The sequence below is a fragment of the Stegodyphus dumicola genome, chromosome 7 (genome assembly GCF_044657685.1).
Source record: "Stegodyphus dumicola isolate Sdum_Otavi_A_Nest chromosome 7, ASM4465768v1".
NCBI lineage: Eukaryota > Metazoa > Arthropoda > Arachnida > Araneae > Eresidae > Stegodyphus > Stegodyphus dumicola.
The window spans coordinates 30,192,151-30,214,316 of NC_140774.1; the positions used below are offsets into that span (position 1 = coordinate 30,192,151).

Sequence of the window (22,166 nt, forward strand, 5' to 3'; positions counted from 1 at the left end):
TCGGCGTTAGAGTGGAAACTGTGAGCAGCGATGTATTTGAAATGCTTCATAGCTATATTTGCGTGTATTTCTGTGTTTAAATTTTGTATATGCAGCGATCTGTACAGTGATAGAGTAAAAAAATACGATTCTGAAACTTTTAAACAGAACGTTGGAGGAGGAGTTCCTCATTTTGTAAACTTTTTTGCGCCTTGGTAAGAAAATAGTCGGGGATTTGAATTTTCTTTATTATGTAAGATTTATTAAAAGTATTTAATTGTGGTATCAAAAGAAAAAAAAATCCTTTAAATATTATGCTATTCTTAAAATATTTTTATGTATATTTAAAAATGTTAAAATTGCCCCATATGTAATTACTTTGGTTCACACTTATTTTTGGACTATTGTATTTTTGAAATTCATTTGCAGAAAACACGTACTAGATATTAAACAAATGGCAATTCAAATTTTTAACTGAAACTTTTCTATTCATTTTAAAATTTGCTCATTGTTAAAATAGATATTTAAAACATTTCTAAAAATAAAATGGAAAGTACCAAAATCAAATTCATATATTAATTTAGATGCTCAAAAGTTTTGCTAAGAAATCGATGAATCTCTTGTTACATTTATTATTATTATTTTAAATTAAAATACGTCTTATCTGTAGTTTGCAACTATTAGTTTTTCAGCAAAATCGTTTAATAATTTCAAATTTGAAATTAGCATGACAAAAAGATGCAAAGCAGTTACAAGTTCTATCAGAAATTTAATTATATTACATTTTAAAGGTGGTTATACATTTGAAATGTCACAAAATTTTTTAATGTAAAGCACAATAAAAAAATATGCTATGAAATGATGAATATTTGGTGAAATCATTACAGTACTGTAAAAGTAGGTAAAGTAGTGTAAGGTCAGCACTGTAAAACTGGAAGCTGAATCTAAAGAATGTTTTGCAATGAAAATGAATCCTGAACAGTCATATGGGTCATTAGGAATTCTGGTTGCAATGGCCAAGTTTCAAGCATGAAGTTCTCTGCAAATAAGGAAAAAAATGGAATCGAACATGATGCCTGCAAAATGCATTATATGCACAATGAGATATTTGCAGACAAATCAATATATTTAAATGTGATGAATAAACTATTTTTTGATGAAGACCTAAAGGCATAATGGTTTGAGGATGTTTTGTTGCTTCTAATATGAAAAATTTAGTTTTTGCAAGAAACGTTACAGATCTATATGCAAATTCAAAAGATGCTAAAGAAAAACCTATTAGTTAAATTTTATAATTTAAGGTTGAGGAGAACGATAACACATATGCAGATGACTTGGGATGATCCAAGTCATCTGCATATGTGTCCTGATCTTATATCATAAATCCTTCCTGAATCCTTACTTCCTGATCTTATATCATAAATTGTTTTAATGTTATTCATTTCTTAGAAAGGTCTTTCCGAACGTATACACATAGGGTGCTATTTTATGTTTTACTATAATAAATAACTCTAATTAACCAGCTGTCATCAGTTAATCACAGCTGGTTAATTAATACTGAACTGGTGTATCTTAATGAAAGTATTTAGTCTTCATTTTAAGCTGATTATATCATGTGAAAATATTTCAACTTTAAAATTGTATAGAGAAAATTTTATATTTAATTAATTTTGTTGCTACTACACATATTGAGCATTTTCTTTGGAATTTCGCATAAAAATCTTTTCTTGCATCCTCATATATTAATATGCCATATGTTCCAGCATATTTTCACTACAAAAAAATATCAATTTAAGGGCACACATAATATGCTGGATGTAAAAATAGGAAAAGATGAGCATGATGAAAAATTAAAATTTCTGCATGTATAAATGCTGTTTACTTAAAAGAAATGACATCCCTTATGAACTTAAAAATTTTCATTGCCGAATAACATGAAAAGTTCATCATAGTTGTCTTCTGTTATATCTTCAGGCTCATCATTGAATTCTATATCTTCAGGCTTATCATTGAATTCTGTTTCATTTTCATCATCACTGTTACTTTGATCCATGAATAAATAATCATCTTCTGTTCCATCTAGACTGTGAGTTCTGTCCATGTTCTTATTATCCACTCACACTCTACTTCTAGACTGGAATGATGCATTTGCTTCCTTTTATAAATGTTTCTTCACATCCTAACATCTGTGTATTTCACTGATGTTTTATATTTTCTTTGAAGGTTTCATTGATACACACATTTAAAGTTTGAACTAATGGCATTAATCCAACTGGAATGACAGCTATGTCTGTAATAAACTCTTTCAATTTCTTTCATCAATATCTGTTTGATGGGATCCAAACATGTCCCAAACTAAAAGACTTTTTGGATTCTTAAAGGCAACAGGACGCTTTTACTGAACATTTCTTATTCACAATTTCACATTGTTTCCATCCATCCATCCAGCTTTTGTTGGCTACTCCTTTGACTTTTTAAGTGAATATAGTTCAAGGTGTACATGGGCAAAGGGGTTGTGCAATATCTAGTTTGTTCAATTCTCTCAATTTTTTTTTTTTTGGAGTGAAAATAGGTCGATGTGTACATGGATACTGAGTTTGTGCAATTCTTTGTCTTGTAATTTTGCTTTGTGTAGCAGCGATTTGTGTAGCGCCGTGGCGCGCAATGAATTGGAAGTTGATCTGTCAACACTATCCTTATCTTCAGGGCAGATGTTTTTATTTTATTCGGCTTATAATTCCTTACTAAATGTAGTATTTCATCTCGATGTACTTCATCTTTGATATGATTTAAATCAAGTTCCTCGTCATGATAAGTATCATGAATACACATCAAATAGTTTTCTGGTTGCAATTTTCTAATTTTGACTATGTGTAATGTATGCTTTACGCATGCGCGCGTTGAAAGAAATGTTTAATAAAGTAAACAAATAAATATCAAGCTTTTTTTTTGTAAATTTTAATACCCTTTAGATCATAATTGCTCTTTATTTCATAAATTACGGTTTTAAATTTTTAATTTTATAATTTCTGCATGCCATCTTACCAGATTTAAACTGATGATCTATAATCCGGAAAAACCGATAATCCGGAATCGAAGTCCCGACGAGTCCGGATTAAAGACTTTTGACTGTATTTGATTTTTATGTTTCTTGCTAGATCTCTTTGAGCTTTGCTAAAATTATCAAGTTTTGTTTATGTTAGACACCCCCACATGTAAATGTATACCATACACGCTAAAAACTACATCATCTAAAGGATTTACATATGTTCTTTTGTGGTGCCTCACTTAATTTGATAACTTCACTTATATATTCATCTAAGACTCTAATATTTTTAGTAATTGATGTCTTGTTAGATAAACATTAGTAACCAATATTTCTGGAAGTTATTAAAATTTGATATTATTCATTAATCTTACATAAAATAATGTTGAGAGGTTAAGTTGATGAGATCAGTATGCTCTAGTTTTTTCTGATTCATGAATGAGTTGGCTGCCCATTCATTTAAAATGAGCTAGTAAAATATATTGAGATTTTCATTGCTTTTCTCACATATAATATTAATATAATACAGCTTCCTCTGGGAAATTTTCTATTCTTTCCTCCTAAGGCAGGCTTGTTTGAATTATTCTGTTCTTGGCTAAATTATTATGAAAGTGTCTTATAAACCACTTGACGATTTGGTTTGGTTTATTTAATTATGGCAAAGCATACTAGGGCTATCTGTGTAAGGGAAGGGATGCCTTTGTGGAGGACTTTCGAAAGGAAATTCGCTCATATACACGCTACACATGGGGAAAACCATGAAAACGCCCATGCAGCCTGCCCATTTGCGGTATTCGAACCTCGGACCGAATGTTCAGTGACTTTACCGCTCGGCCGCTGGTGGGCTCCCTTGATGACTTGGAGGAGGAGTTCTTAAGGGGATGCTAGTTCACGCTATATGTTAAATATGGTTCACTGCATCTATTTTTTCATTTACAAAGAAACTAAACCTGAAATTAACTGTTTGTTTTGCAGCTTAATAATTGTAGCTTTGATAGCAGATAACCAACTGTGTATTTTATACAGTGAGAAGTCGTTAATCCGGACTGGTTGGGACTTCGGCGATTCCGGATTATCGATTTTTCCAGATTATAGATCATCATTTTAAATCTGGTAAGATGGCATGCAGAAATTATAAAATTAAAAATATGAAACCGTAATTTATGAAATAAAGAACAATTATGATCTAAAGGGTATCAAAATTTACAAAAAGAAAAAGCTTGTATGTTTATTTTATTAAACATTTCTTTCAATGTAAGTTGTTTAAGTTGCTTCATTTTATGTGATAATACTTTCTCTTTAATTCCATAAACAGACATAATTCTGTTACAAAGTTCCGCTGTTCAAGTCCTATAATTGCTGTGTCGAGAATATCGACAAATTTGTCAATCGAATTTTTTTTGTTTTCAATAACCTCTGTGTCACTTTCTTCACTATCGGAAGCGAATTATAATGACGAGGAATTTGATTTAAATCATATCAAAGACGGAGTACATCGTGATGAAATACTACATTCAGTAAGGAATTATAAGCCAAATAAAATAAAAACATCTGCCCTGAAGATAAGGATAGTGCTGACAGATCAACTTCCAATTCATTGCGTGCCACGGTGTCCCCCCCCCCGCAGAGCAGCGTGAAATTGATAAACAGATTTCGGAATGGTTAGAGAAACAAAGGATATGCCTTTATCCATTTTTTGCAGCAATTCCACTTTTTGTTTGATGGACATCGAAACATACTTTCACTTTGTAGAACCTTCTGGGAGCTCTAGCATCTGAAATTCTATTTGACATAATCGAAAGTTCAAGCTTACTTTTATAAAATTGCTCTAACAGTCTGCAAAAAATAATAAGCCGGATCCAATTCGAAGATTAAGGAACAACGCAATCTGCAACATTAACTGAAATAGATAATTAGATAATTTTAGCGTATACCGTCCGTTATACATTAAACGTGCATATGCGCAGCCGTAAAGGTCTTACGCGCATGCATCAACGCGACGCATGCGCAGAAAGTTTGTAGCTTTGAGCTCCGGATTATAGATCATTCCAGATTATGGGTGTCCAAATTATCGACTTTTGACTGTATTTCCAACACTTTCTCTCTAACGCAGATAAATAATATTTAGATGTTGATGCTTTAGAACTTAAAGATGTAACAGCATTAATGAAGGAGGAAATGCTGTCTTGGCTAGTTCAATATTTTTTTTTTACTGTAGGCAATTATTTATTGATGAAGACACACATAAGTGTGTGCAAAAAATGCACTTGTTCTTAAAATAGTTACAAGAATATTCTTAACATAGTTGCTGTATATTTGAAAAATGAAGGAACAGTAGGCAAGAACAAGTCACTAGGATAAAGAAGTGGAGGTAGAATGGATATTTTTCGAATGAAGGGTTGATTAAGGCCAATTCAGTTATGATTTCACTTTGTTTTGGTTGGTTAAGTTTCAGTTTACAAATATGAATATTATGATTGGAAGAATGTCTGTAAGAATTATTTGAGATGGATTCAGTTTAAAATGACACACTACTATAAAGTGATTATGTATTATGTGGCTGTCGGTGAAAGTTGGCAGGGATCTTACAAAAATTGCACCAATCATTTCTGTGGAATTCTGAAAAAAAAAAAAAAAAAACTGATGCCTTGTTTAATAAATGATCGGCAATCAAGTCACTTTGTTTCTGAGCTTTAGGAAGTGATTATGTATTATGTGGTCGTCAGTGAAAGTTGGCTACCACCGAACTCTGAAAGTTGGCATGGATCTTACAAAAATTGCATCAATCATTTCTGTGGAATTCTGAAAAAAAAAAAAAAAACTGATGCCTTGTTTAATAAATAATCAGCATTCAATTCAATTTGTTTCTGAGCTTTAGAAAAAGGCTCTCTTCAGTTTCTGTTATTTTATTGGACCCTTTTCTTAGTGAATCTTCGGATTATGGTAACTTGACGATTTTTTGGCGACCAACCCTGCTACAGCAACCTGCTACTTTTTTTTTTTTTTTTTGATGCCATTTTGTTTTCACGAAGTAAAGGCATGTGTTTTTTTTACTCAACATTTTTTCCAACAATCTGCTAGCCGAATTACGCTTATGCTAGAACTTTTATGGAACAAAAGTGCTTAATCATGATGAAGATTACGTGCGAAATTGTTTCTAAGTGCTTATTAGCTAAAATCACAATCGGAATTTTCTGGAAAGTAGTGGAACAAACGTGTACAGAAATTTGTTTTTACAGGGCAAATTTATATAACATGGAGTATGGTAAGTTAGTATTTTTAATCTTCAAATGATTAAAAATACTAACTTACCATACTCCATACACTTATGCTCCATTCAAGCAACTCTTTTGGATGATCACATAAATGCAATAAAAATTTAGAATTTACTTTAGAGAGGGTCATGGGATCCAAATATTAAGCAACACTGTTTCACACAAAATACAAGATGGAATGAAGCTAGACATACAAAATGGTATGAAGTACTGCAGATATTTTCGCAAATTTTCCCCCTTTTCGGATTAAAGAACTCTGATTCATCCATAAATGTCACATGACATGTCTCATGATCTCTGAGACAAAATAATCTGTGATTGGAACTGTGTACTTCTCAGATTATTGCTAAAGTCCTAGCTAGTAACCTTTATCGCCTTACCAAAATGTCTCCAAACTACCTGTTACCATATTCCAAAGATTAGCCCTTTTATTTTACCAGAAGCTCTATTTAGAATGCTGTGTGTACAAACTTCCCCCAGGGAATTGTCCTAGTCTATTATTATTTTATCTACCATATGCAGCTAACAATATCCTATCCATTAACCCTTATAAGTCAGCCATGTCACATATGCATCGGGTGCCAACTGTATCTCAGAGCTGGGTGCATCATATATAAATTGGTTTTAAATTAAAGTGACCACAAGTCCCGATTTCAGCAGGACAGTCCCACCGATTTTAAAAAAATGTCCCACTTTTTAGAAAACATCTGCATTTCTTATTTTAAATGTACTGTAAAAATATATTACCTGTTATTTATTAATTATTATAGTGAATATAAAGAAATAAAATGCATGCAGAGTAAACTAAATTAACGAGTTAGATTTACTCGGTGGTTTTCAATCATTGTTGTTATGTCTTGTCAAGGAATATGTATTATTAACAGAGGAACAGCTAGCATTAGCTGAAGGGCTATTTGCTTTCCACAGCATAAACCACAAAGTTTCAGATGAATTGCTTGTACGTGGCAAATGATCAAAACATTGTGCGACAAAATATTTGCACATGCAAGGACAAAAACCGAAGCAATTATTTGTAATGTGTTTTCACCAAATTCGTTTTCACAATTCCAGAAAGAATTAGATAAATGCACATTTTATGTCCATATATTATGATGTTTCCAACCACAAAAATTTAAAATTATTTCCCACAATTATTAGACTTTTTGATCCAGAAAAAGGAATTAAAATTAGAATATTAGATTTTGTTTCATTGCTGGGTGAAACTTTTTTTTTTCCCCAATGGCAGACTGTGAACAGTTACAGTTTTGTAACAGAGTCCATTAATCTATACTAAGGCCAGACGTGGTGGTCTCTTTATTATGGAGGCACCTTATAGGTGGGCCACCATCACCTTCTATGAAGGGACAGATAGTTACAACCATGCCTTCTCCTGGATTTGAACCCAGGCCCTTCGGTATCGCAGTCAGGCTCCCCTAACCTCTATACCATCTGGGCGGCTGCCGGGTGAAATTTCATAAATAATTTTTTATTCAGTAAGTACTATTTTAAAAAAGAATAATTTGAACAATAAAATTACAATAGGCAATAATTTTATTGTTGACACTAACGCAAATTTTGGTGGAAAAGCTAGAAGAGGCATCGATAACGGTTTTGCGAAACTTAACGAACGTTTGAACCAAAAAATTATTAGAGTAGGTTGTGCAGAGCACTTTCTACACAGTACTATTCAAACAACATCTGACTTACTTTCAGTGGATGTTGAAAATATTATTTCAAAAATTTATTCGTATTTATATATATATACGGTGCGTGTCGAAAGTTTGAAGGATTTTTATGAAAACGCAGAAATCGAATATAAAATAATTATTGATTACAGCAAAACACTATGGCTAGCTCTTTTACCGGCTGCAGAAAATATTAAAAAAATATATACGAACCATTAAAATCATACTTTTTATCACAAGATAAATGTCCAAGATTATTGCAGCTGTTTTCTTTATAAAATGACACATCACAAATTCGTCTTCAGTTTATCCACAACCAAGTACATTATTTCACAATGTTGTGAAAATTATTGAAGGGGAGAAAATGTCAATTACAAAAATGTCAAATGAAATCAATAATTTAAAAACAAAATTGCGAGAATAAAACTGATAACGATTACATTCCTTTAGTTATTCAAAAGGACATCACTAGGTTGGAAGAACAAGTTGCCATATTAAATGACCTGATTTTCTGAAAGAAGTCAGAAATTTTTATAATAACTGCTTGGAATATCTTGAAGAGCAGACAGTTCACTTCGAGGATATTAAAAACTTTCATTGGGTGACATTAAAAAAGGAGATTTTATGGGAATATGTGGAAAAATCGTTTTAATATATTAGTAACTATTTTCTAAAAAATAATATTTGCGAAAATGATCTTTTTGATGAGATGTCATTGCGAAAAAGATGCGTTACTGACGAAAAAAGTAAATGTTCGTTGTGGACGGAGTTATTCCTCCATTTTAAACAGAATAATATTCCTTACGAATATATTTTGAAAATTGTAGAAAACACGCTCTCCCTTCCAGGAACAAATGCAGCAACAGAACGTATTTTTTATAGCATCAATAAAATATGGACAATTGAAAGAAATGCAGTTGAACATTAAAACTTTAAAACCTGTATTAAGCCTAAAATATAATTTGTTCAATTCATGTGAGAAATTTCACAATATTTTAATAAATGATCTGAATCTATTGCAAAATATTCACTTGGATAAAAAATATAACTGTAAATCATAATTTTTTGATTAAATTAAAGTAAATCATAATTTTTTTAATAAAATATTAAATTAATTAAAAAACATAATATTCAAATTATTGTTTTTTACAAATATTTTTATAGTTACCAATTGTTAATAATAAATATATTTTTGTATATTTATAGACAAGTATAGGAATGTATATAATAAAATATATTTTTTGAATTTTTGGTCTGCTTTCATAACTAAATTATAATTCTCATTTCATTCCATTTGTCCCACTTTGTCTCATTGCCAATGTGGTCACTTTATTTTAAATTGACTCTTAGGATAGGTGTACCACATATGAACTTTTAGATAAAATATGCAATTATTATCTATCTTGCCAACTAGATATAGCCCTCTGTCGTTTTTGTTCATCAATACTTTAGAATATTGCCTCCATCCATTGCAATATTTTTTTATTTTTCATATTTGTTTCACAATCAAGGCAGAAATCATGTAAATAAACAGTAATAAATAATGTAAATAAACAGAACTGGCCATTAACTACATCAGCTGGTATAATAGGTTGATACTTGGGCATGTTCCTAATGCTGTTGATTACTTTTGTTTTTATTTTTGGCAGTATGAGGGTATGTGACCTTTTGTTTCAGAGGTTTAATTCATTCCTCTTAGTGTATGGCTAGAGAATCTTCTACAGGCAAAATTTTGTGTATCATTTAGCAAAACATTTTTCCTGCTTTGAATGGCCAAGAAAATATAATGATAGTTTTTATGTTAATTCTAACAACGACTTTCCTCTCATAATGTGCGAAAAATTTGAACAATTTAACCACGAATTTAATGTGAACATTTTTCCAAAGTTAGGCTTATAAGCGCAAATTGCCCATCCCAACAAAACACTACATCCTATTAGCGTGCCATCCCAAGAGAGTGGTTTGGTGACTGAGGCTCCCATCATGAAACGGGTAGTATGCAGTTATTTTTGTTGTTGTTGTTATGGTAGGATCCCATAGATTGAAAACAATCCTTGCTTTTATATATATATATAGCTTTCAGGTCCCAGATTTTAATCCGTTTTTCAAAATGCAAGAAAATAATATAGCAGTAACAATTCCTTAATATCCTTGTTCATCAAAACAAAATATGGGTAATCGAGAATCAGTATAGTTACACCAAATAGAAGTACAGATGTTATGAGTGTGTTGTGATGTCATGCTTATTTATAATTAGTAGTAAATTGTGCTATTTTGTGGACAGTTTCGTTTGATGGGATAACAAGTAAGTTCTATGATTTACTATGAGCAGTTATTATTTTTAGGTTGGAAAGGGGAGATAACTAAAGGAGTTATTTCAAATTAAAGTTTGTATTTTTATCTTACACACACATACACACATTGTTATTTCAGAACTGCCTACAGGTGAAACCAGTTACCAGAAAATTATGAAATTTTGTGGTGAATTTAATGAAAGGATGGGAATGTCTTTCAGTGAAAAAACAATTAGTCAAAAATATGACCAAAGGGCACTGTATTAATAAATTAAACATTTAGCCATATTTTTACGTCATTTTTACAACTTTACTAATTTTATTATAACAAAACATGTTTCATGTGATGGCATCATTTTCAGCAACCATCCTGAAATTGCAAGATGGCATGTTCCACAGTTGATCAAAGTGTGTGCGAGGGAAATGTTGAGCACGTTGTGTGAAATGCTGCTTTAAGATCAGGTAAAGTTCTTGGATTGTCATGACTTGCCAGACATTTCAAATGCTTCCAAAGGCAAAAAGCACATTGATTGAGGTCTAGGGATCAGAGAGGTCGCATGTTATGAAAGTGTCGACTGATGACATGTTGTTCTGTAAAATAATGCTAAAGAACATTTGTAACACACCATGCACTGTGTGGAGGAGTTCCATTTTGCATAGAGATTGTGTGTGCACTGATGTGTTAGCAGAGGCAGAACAATTTAATTCTCTGACAGCAATGCATATCGCTGGCTGACGATTGAGAGTGTCACTAGACCTGTAAAACATAATTCCTTGAAGAAATAAAGGCAGAGAACAAATGATGCAGAAAACCAACCTAATAGTGTTACTTTTGGTAAATGCAAAGGAAACTCTAAGATAGTGTGCAGATTTTCTGATTCCCAAATTCAAATGGTCCAAGACAAGACTGTACAAGTAATTCTAGACCAAGTGAATATTAAAAAAGTAAGCAATCTGCACTTGGTCATCTGGTATCTTGGTCTCAAAAATGCTTTTGATTCATTATGGTGGCCCACCATCCTCCAGTGTCTCCACAACATCTGCTGCCCACGCAACATCTATAAAATCATTAAAAACTTCCTCCAAGACTGCATTTCCCTTGTGTAAGATTCACCTTGATTTTAGGACCCCAAAATTGAAAAAAATTTGGTTAATGTACTTGTTTTTCCTAGCCTGCTTTTAGCCTACAATTTAATAGGAAAATATTACATATTATTGAAATCAACATTTATTGAATATCACTGTCCAAATTCCTATCCAGATGAGATTGCATGATCTGTTTCCACCCTCTCCCTAAACTACTCAATAACCTAAGGTATAGTTTTCCCAAATACAATGTATCAGTTCTTCTTTATTGTGGACAGTCTTGCCCTAAAAGGATTCTTTTGTAATTTCTTATCTTTAGTTAAAGAGATCTTATTATACACTTAGGAAGAAAGCTCCTTTGTTAAGAAATAGGAACAATGCCATTTAAAACCTTCATACCTATTTATTTGTTAATGAATGGGGGGGGGAGAAATTTATGTGAATTTCAAATTGAATTTCAGACTTTTTTTAAGAAACAGGTAAGTAAAGGCCTTGGCATTCTAAGGGTTAACATGCAACCTGCATATGCGTTATCGATCTTTCACCCATTGCTGCCGGTGCCATCATTATATGAGATGCACCTAGTTTTTTAGACACAAAATTTTTAAAGAAAAATTGCATCTTATGCACTAGAAAATATAGTAAATACTATGATGATGATTACTAATCTGTGATAGAATCTTTATTTTCAGCATGTATTTTTTTCACATACGTGGATTGAAAGTGGTGTATGATGGATGGTGAAATGCCAAGTCAATCATCCAGAAGTTTACCGACCATGTCACATTGATCCCAGAGGAGAGTGTAGAATAATAAGCATTGTTTGCCATGATTAGTGGGTTACAGTGGCAGAAATTATGAGTAGCTACAAGAGTGGTGACCTAGATTGTGTGTCTCAACACCTACTGTAGTGTACACTGCTGCATATGGTCTTACATAGCTGCTGCCTAAATTACATCCCTATGTTAATGGCATGTTATCATCAACAGCATTTGCAATGGACCAAGGAAACATGGGCATTGGATCACAAAAGAATGGAAGAAAGTTACCTGGTCTAACAAATCATATCTTCTGCTCAATTTCATTGAAAGGCAAGTGCGAGTATGCCAATTTCAAGTGGAACACTACCACTTTGCAATGTGCGGGAATTGCAAGCACAGTAGGTAAATGCCTGGTACCAGATACCTCAGACTATCTATCAACTCTTTGTCGAGTCAATGCCTTACCCGGTTTTGGTGGATTTGAGGGCCGAAAGCTGGTTATACTTTATGTTAAACAGGTGGTTTTAATGTAGTGGCATTTCATTTATGTAGAATATATTATGTAAAACTTTTTTTATTTATTTCCGAGAGATGAATGCCGTGCATTTGCAGATGTGTTAATTTTAAAGTCCTGTGTAATTCTGGAAAGGTTAAACTCAGGGTCTGCTTTAGTTAATAAATTATTAATTACAGTATATTAGATATGTGAACTCATAATTTATTCTATTGATTTAACAAGTATTATTTATTTATAGGTGTGGATACTGTAAACGACTGAAGCCAGTATGGGATGAATTAGCTGAAAAGTATAATGTTAATTCTCCAAATCAGAAAATTGTTATTGCTAAGGTGAATTGATTTTCTCCTTCTAAATCTTATCTTCTGTCAATATACCATCAATGCTTTATTAGCACTTTTTGACAGTGAAATATGTATTCAACATCAGCCAATAAATGAAATAGGTTTTTTTTTATTTCCATTGAGTATTCTTTGGCCATCATATTCAAAATAATTCATCAAATCATAATCTTGATAACTGTCTCTGCCTTAGTATGAACTGAGTTAAATAGAAAAGCAACTAAATACCCTAAATTCTTATTCTAATATTTTGTTAAGAGTTTTGTTCAACCTATATTTCCATTTTTTTTCTTCTGTCAAGTGCAGTTTCATTGCATAAGAATTTGAACATTTTTTTTAGCAAAATACTACATGCCTTGAAGTAATAGATTCTTTATTTCTTGATAAATCTAATAAATGCATGCTCTAAAAAGTAATGCAAGATATAGTAAAAAGTAAGACAAGATGAACTACTAATTTTCTGAATATTTTCTACAGGAAATTGTTTCCAAAGACAATACAGGTAAGCAAGGACACATGTATACTTGCTTTAGTTGATCTTTAGATTATGGTAACTTGGCAATTTTTTGGCAAAAATTTGGCGACCAACTCTCCTACAGCAACCCTCTTCCCCCGCCGCCATTTTGTCTTCACGAAGTAAAAACATGTTTCTTTTCTTTTTATCTATTGAACACTTCTTCCAACAATCTACTAGCCGAATTACACTTATGCTAGAAATTTTATCTAACAAAACTGCTTAATCATGACAAATATTCACTGCAAAATTGGGAAAAGTGCACAATACCATACTCCTTACGTGTTTTTCAAAATAACACATACATATAAACCATGTACACGTCGACTTATTTTTACTTAAAAAAACATCCCAGAATTACACAAAAATGGCATTGCGCACACTCTTCACTATATCCATGTACACTGCTTTTTTCTCATAAATTACAAAAATTTCACGAAAATACATGACAATTTTCTGAATCTTTAAACCCGGTAAAAAGAACATATATGAAATTACCTGATCGCGAAAAAGTATATACCCTTTCCAAATATGAACATTTCCACATATAAAATAAATAAAATATCCAAAAACTTTTACCTCTAAATCATCTATTATATTATAAACATCACCAACGAATTCATACCGCAAGCATTACAAATACTTAGTGTCAAATATTTAAATTATTTCCATGCACGTTTACTTCAACTAAAACGTATACCAAATTCCTACAAACATAAAATTCACAAAATAACTATCATTTAATTCAAATATCACTAAACCATGTACACGTCGACTTATTTTTACTTAAAAAAAAAATCCCAGAATTGCACAAAAATGGCATTGCGCACACTCTTCACCATATCCATGTACACTACTTTTTTCTCATAAATTAGAAAATTTCACGAAAATACATGACAATTTTCTGAATCTTTAACCCGGTAAAAAGAACATATATGAAATTGCCTGATCGCGAAAAAGTATATACCCTTTCCAAATATGAACATTTCCACATATAAAATAAATAAAATATCCAAAAACTTTTACCTCTAAATCATCTATTATATTATAAACGTCACCAACGAATTCATACCGCAAACATTACAAATACTTAGTGTCAAATATTTAAATTATTTCCATGCACGTTTACTTCAACTAAAACGTATACCAAATTCCTACAAACATCAAATTCACAAAATAACTATCATTTAATTAAAATATAATTAAATTCAAAAACACTACTTAAAATATAAATAAGCACATACATTAAATTAATAAAAATTAGCTTACAATCCTAATTACTTTAAACTAAATCATTGCTAATAACAATTTTCCCAATAATACCAAATTACTTTACTTCCACCTTACATTTAGAACAATGCATAAAAATAATATCATCAAATAATTAAAAATACTAACTAATCTTCTTCAGAATCTTGATTACGTGTCCGATAAACTTTTCTTATTTCCTCCGATAAATAAAAAGCAAGCGTATGTGTGCCTATTTCAGGATCTTTAAAATCATACTTATAGTTCACAGCAAGGTACCAGGTAAAATAAATAACTTAATAAAACATCTTTACTTCTATCTCGCACAACCTTAAAGAAACACTTATTACTACCCCTTTCAATCCCACTAAATACCCATTTCGAATTCACTTTAGTTAGGGCCATGGGATCCAAAAACTAACGAACACTGTTTCACACAACACAGAATAAAGCCAAATACAAAATTTCCAAATTTTTTCCCGATTTCCCCCCTTTTCCGATTAAAGAACCGTAATTCGTCCATTAATATCACATGACATATCCCATGATCTCTCATTTCCCTCACACAAAATAATGCATAATCGGAACTGAGTACTGCTCACATTATTACCAAAGTCCCAGGTAGTAACCTTTATCGCCTCCAAAATGTCGCCAAACTACCAGTTACCATATTCTAAAGATCAACCCTTACTTTAACTGGTCTTAAGTTGACATTGAAGCAAACAAACAACAACAGCAAATAATAATAAAATTATCCCCATCTTTCCTTGATGAGATGATAGAGTATATCACCAAGAAAAGGAAGGAAATAAAAAATTGTATCTTAATAAAAGAATCTAAAACAGCTTTTTATTTTGTTGCAACATTTGCAGGAAAGCTGACAAGGAGTGTTATTAGTAAATCAATATGTAATGATTAGTACCCATTGAATCAATCAATTGGTAATGATCCCAGTATTCAGTGGGTAATGATGTAAATCAGTGGGTAATGATTAGTACCTGGATACGTACTTATGTAACAATCTATTATTTAAAACTTTTAACTGAAGAAAATTAATATTTGATGTAAATCAAAATGTATCAAAAAGGATTTATTTAAAATATGCAGATGCAAGAAATTGTTTACAAAGTTTTTCAGAAGTTGTTACAAGTTTCATCAAAATCTGACTACAATTTGTGTTTCATTTTCTTTTATCATTAGTAAATGAATTTGCTTTTAATGAATAAAAAATTTTTGCTTTAATGACTTCCCAAAATGGTAAACGTAATTGAGTGAAAACCATGTTTTGTATTTTGTGTTCACAACTAAATTTCTGCCACAAAAAATATTGAAATATTGCAATAAACCTTTAATAACAAAATATTTAAGGAAGGCAGACAATTTGTTAAAGATAACCACATTCTAATAAACCATTCATTTTATTTAATGAGCAACACATCAATCAAGTCATAGATTTAATATTTAATGATTATAGTTTAATGTTTAGATCTTGTTAAACAGTTTTGATCATTTGGATTTGCAGCATGTTATTTCTCAAGTTGCTCCAAAAACATTATGCTTAATTGACATGCTTTCTCAATGTACACTCTAACTCATTATTGCTAGTGATGATACGTGAATGTTCACTTTTAATATTGAAGCAGCTCAACCATCAAATGAATGGCAATAAAATAGTAAAACATGCTAAAGATCATATCAAAATCATTCAAAAATCAAGGTAATGTTGATTGTTTATTTTCTGACTTTCATGTTATCATGTATCATGAATTTCTATTAACTGGGTAAAATTGTTAACAAAGAATTTTAATGTTTTACTGAGTTTATATGAAGTAATTTATAGACTGAATTGTGGGAGGTAATTCATGGATTTGGTACTATGCTAAAGCCTTTGCTTAAAGTGTTCTTGTCGTTCTAAACTTTTTGGCGAAAATAAATATAGCTCCAGAAGCTCAGTATTCATTTCATGTGACATTGTTTAAGCATTTTCCCCTTACTTTCATGGATAAGATTGCTGCTTCACGGTCTCTGTTTTTAGTCCAAAGAGGGAATAAAATAAACTTTACTGCATTACTTAAAAAGCTTTTTCACAAAAACAACTTTAAATTTCAAGAGTTGGAGAAAACATTGCTAAGTGAATTGTAACTGGACAGAATTACTTTAAAGAATATGTAATAAATATTGAATAATAAATTCAAATCATGTATAATAGAATCGTTCCTGATTTTTTTAGTTACAATAGTGTTGATGTATATTTATTACATTTTGAGATGGAGAAAAGTATATTTTAATGAAATTTTTCAAGTTATTGAGATCCTTTTTATTAGTGCACTAGATTTCATGTGTATCATGTAGTAGAAATTCAAGGAAGCTGCTCAGAAATTTGGCAGAAATAATGTGAAATTTCATTGGCATTTTGTTTTCATTGATTTGTTGCAAGTTATTTAAACTATATCTTTAATTACCATAATAAAGTAGCTGCAAATTAGTATTTAATGCAAGGAATTAATTTTTATTTCCTAATAGAGAAATGTCCCATAATTTTTTCGACTGTTAAATGCAATTTTTATTTTGTAATTTGTCTTACAATGTTTTACATGCATTCAAAAATTTTTCAGGTGGATTGTACAGTAGAAACTCCTTTGTGTGCTTTAGAAGGAATCTCAGGATATCCATCGTAAGAATGCTTTTATTGCTTATAGTAAAATATCTCTAAAAATTTACATTAAATTGAAGTCTGATTCATTTTTATGTATTATATTCAATTTAATAGAGTGAAAATTTCAGCAAGTGGGAGCTCTTTTGTAATAATTGTAGAGAATCCTGTTATAAAATTAACAGAGTAATGGCTAATTGAATTTTTGACTTTATTAACAAAAAAGGTAAAGAGAACTTACATATGTCTTATTGTTTACATGACAACTTTTAGAATGATGAAAATAATATTTATGCCAGATGCATAAAACATAATAAAACAATGATGCTACTGAAACTGCACATAATATTAATTAAATGCTCGATTCTTAACAGCCTCCGTGCCCACCAGTGGCCAAGCAGTAAAGTCGCTGAACATGAGTAGTTCGGTACGTGGTTCGAATCGTGGGAACGGCCTGGATGCATGGGCGTTTTCGTGGTTTTCCCCACGTGTAATGTGTATACGATCCAGTTTCCCTTAGAAAGTCCTCCACGAAGGCATCCCTCCCCTTAGGCAGACAGCCCTCATGGCTTTGCCATAATCACACACACACACAGCACTCTTAACAGCCTTCTTCAAGCATAAAAAATATTCATTGTTCATATTTACTTAGTGACTGATTTTACACCAATCAACTTTTTCTGGAAATGAAACTGAGGTGCTGGAAGAGCCTTCGTTAGAATATCTGCTCGTTTTTCATTACCTATGACCTAGCCTAATTGAAAATGTCCCTTTGAGCACAACTTTGCACAAACTTGTACCTTTGGTCAATGTGCTTTGTGCATGCGTGGAACATTGGATTTTTGATGTACTTGATAGTACTCTGATTATCAATTTGTAGGATAGGCAATGAGACATTATTAGCTATCTCATTGAACAAGCTCTTCAACCATATCAGGTCTTTCATAGCATCAGCTGCTGCCATGAACTCTGCTTCTGTCATTGAATTGGATATGGCCTCATGTAACTTGCTTCGCCACGTAATTGCACATCCACCATAGAAAGAAATAACATGTGTTCGAGACCTTCATGTTTCTGCACAGCTGCTGTTATCTGCATCACTAAACATCAACCTTCTATCATCTTCATTATTGTACACAATAATGCCGTGTCCTATGGTATTGCGAAGGCACCTTAATGTTGTTTGTACGATTTCCCAATCAATCTCTGTAGGGATTGTTCAGCTTTCGAGACATCAAACTTGCTGCGTAAGCAATATCCGGTCAGGTTCCCATCGCCAAGCACAGCAAACTACCAACTACTGATCGGTATGGAATTTCATTGCTGAGAGGCTTCGCCTCCTTGATCTTGATCATGCCGTCATCATTCAGTTGACCATAGTTGACCTTGAGACTCAAATTCTTTACTGGGATATGTGATGTCTTAGCATCTCAATATCGCTCTAATATCTTTCTTGTAAATGTTTCTTGGTGCAGGAAGAATGAGCCATCTTTCAAACTTTCAACTTATAGACAAAGGAAACAATTTAACGTCGTTACTCGAATGTTAAATGTTGCTTGAGCTCATCCATAAATGTGAAGAATGCTGCTTTGTCCTGAACAGCGACAATGCCATCATCAAGATAAATCGCCATCAGCATCTTATGTCCATAATCATTTCATATTAACAGGCAGTTGTCAGATTTACTTTGTATCATGCCATGTTTCTTCAGTACGTCAGTAAACTTGGCATTCCAACATCGTCCAGCTTGTTTCAAGCCATCTTGCGTACACTCTTACTTCCATCGTTATAACCTTTGGGTTGATATATGTAGATCTCCTCAGGTAGGTCACCGTAAAGGAATGCCGTCTCCACGTCAATTTGATATAAGTTGAGATTCTCCTTGGCTGCCGTTGCAATTAGAGCTTGAATAGTGTCATAGTGACACACCGGGCTAAATGTGTCTTCGTAGTCGATATTCACTGTCTGGGTGTACCCTTTTGCTACTAAACGGGCCTTAAATCTCTCGATTGAGCCATTGGGATTTGTCTTCACTCTGTAAATCCAGCGATTGTTGAGGATTTTATGTCCATTAGGTGGCTCAACAAGTTGCCATGTTCTATGTTTGGCATGCGAAGCCATTTCTTCATCCATGGCTCATTTCCAGTTGACGTATTCAGGAGACTTCGTTGCTTCGCCATATGTTTTAGGCTCTTCCAACTTCAGAATGCTGTTATACACATCGTATTCATTAAATCTGACAGGCCGTTGGATAGTTGAACGGTCTCGCAATGCACGTGCGGTCATCTGTGTTGGTTCATCTTCATCAGTGCACAAATCACCAACTTCCTGTGTGTCTGCATCACCGTGTACATCTTCCAAAATAAACTTCATGCCGCTTGATAGACTGGTGTTAGATGCTAATTTTGAAGGTTGGGAAGCAGGGCCAATTTGCTGTTCATTGAACACTACATTGGCACTTTTTATCGTATCATTCCTTGATGGTATGAAAATGCAATACCCATCGTCATCACAATAACCAACCAAATAGAACTTTATAGCCTTGTCATCTAATTTACCTCTGTTGATATTTGGTACATGTACAAATGCAGCTGATCCAAAAACTCGAAATCTGTTGATTGCCGGCTTGCGTCCAAACCATTCCTCAAGCGGAGATTTTCCCGTAGTCTTACTTGGTCCAGTTCGATTGAGAAGGTACACAGCTGTAGATGCTGCTTTTGCCTATAAGAACTGTCGTAGGCCTGAATTCTTGATCATAGTACGAACTGCATTAATTATTGTACGATTTTCTCTTTCAACCAATCCATTTTGTTCTGGTGTATATGGCATAGTGATTTGCAGCTTGATGCCTGCATCATCAGTTGGTTTCACCAATTTATCATTGTCAAATTCACGACCACCGTCTGTGACCAATTTTATTCACATTTATACCATCTTTGTTGGTTCAAACAAGAAACTGCTTGATTTTATCCACAGTCTCTTCTTTATGTCTCAGAAATTCTACATGTCGAAACTTAGAGTAATCGTCCTTAATCACTAGTATTATCTCACCAGACTTTTGTGTTTTGAATCGTTTTGGTTTAAATATTCGTCGACTTTGTTTACCATATGCACATGGCTCACAAAATAGTCCATCGTCGATAGAATCTATAGTATTTTGGCACGAGTACTGTTTCACGTACTGTATTCCTTGATGCCAAAGTGATAATGGCAATTTTGTCATCGTCTTCATTGCCGTCTCAGGAAAAGGAGTCGTCATTTTGTTGTCAATCAAGTAGGCTGCAGCAGCAGAACCCCCTTGTGGTTAGAATGGTTTTGCGCTTCAAAGAGTCCATTTGATGAACATGGGGCTTCTAAAAGTATATTATCTGGGGGTCTCTTTGGGAAAGAAATGACAAATCATATCGTCTGAATCACCAAAGTTCGAGATTCCTTGCTTCATTGCCTTTGAGGCTGATAAAAAATTTTTGCCAATTTCTGATGCTTACAGTACATCAGTCAGCTCAATAGATTTTTGTACGTTTCCAACCATCGCGCACATGTCAATGTCCCCACAGCCATATGCTGGTATTGTCTGTTACTGACTGTGATTTCTGCTTGTTTGTCAAAGTGACGGTACATCTTGAAATACTCGGCTGAATTTGTAATGTGTGCTGTGGCTCCATCGTCTTTAAGCCACACATTTCAGCCACAATCATCTTCTTGACAAGCAAATGCACAGCACTGAGTATTTGCAAAGAAGGTCTCTGTTTTGCCATTCGTCGTGGTTGGCTTGTCAGGGAAAACTGAGCAAAATTTACCAATGTGCCTGGGTGTATTACAACGAAAACAGATGCCATTGAAACCTTTCACACCATCACTGGTCTTACTAAGTCTGTTCATCGTTTTGGCATTATTTGTTGTCAAGGCTTGGGATTGGCTGACCATCTGAGGTTTTCTTACCACCCTTCTTCCATTTCTTTCCACTATGTTTTGAGCTATAATTAGCATTTGCCACAAATGTTATCGTACTTTCGTTTCTAAGCTCTTGATTTCTTCTTTGCAGTCGCATGTTGATCTGTTCAATCAGTTTTTCAGGTGACTTTGGCATTGAGTTCACTGTGATTTGAACTCGATATATTCGTCATTAGGAAGAATAGATAAGATTCTCGATGCTAGCAAATTCTGTGGCAACTTTCCTTCACCGCTCAACTCTTGCTCATGTTGAAGATCCACCCACAGTGTACATAAGCGTGCGAGCGATTGCATTAGACTTTCGTCTTTCTCGATCCAAAAAGTGAAAAACTGTTGCAGAAGAGTGTCCAACTTCACGCTTGACATCTTCTCAAAATTACTCATTCTATATCGCTAGTGCAGAATTACCATGCATACGTATGAAATTTAACAGATTCAGTGATATGTTTGTGCGAATGATCACAGCAGTTTTCGCATTCACCTTTGCATACGCTTTTGCGGCTTCGTTGTACTTGCATATCATTTTTTCATTCGCGCTTTCTTCCGGAGCTTTTGGCTCGATAAGGGAATTATCGAAGATGCCCGCACAATCGTTGAGCACAAATAAAGAGTATATTTCAAATTTCCAATTAGTCCAGTTGGATAAACATTCCAATTTGGTACACTGAAAAAAATGTTTAGCTTTCATTTTATGTCGTCATTAACCAGGAAGTAAAAAAAAAAATCCGTGATTCAAATACATCAACATAGCCATCGTTAATTTATTTGTGCGGTTAAATGTCGCTAAAACCCATAACCTGTTATAAAATTAAC

General features: G+C 33.0%; 1 protein-coding gene across 2 annotated transcripts in view; it reads left to right on the forward strand.

The window, feature by feature from the left end:
• The first annotated feature begins 26 nt into the window (after nt 1–26).
• prtp (thioredoxin domain-containing protein pretaporter) overlaps nt 27–22,166 on the forward strand; it is a 57,753-nt gene continuing 35,613 nt past the window's right edge. The window contains exons 1-3 of one of the 2 annotated variants that reach the window (XM_035351415.2): nt 27–194; nt 12,882–12,975; nt 17,362–17,420. In XM_035351415.2, coding sequence (XP_035207306.1) covers nt 31–194; nt 12,882–12,975; nt 17,362–17,420 — 317 coding nt within the window. In that variant the 5' untranslated portion in view covers nt 27–30. The other variant, XM_085820041.1, reaches the window with a different exon arrangement.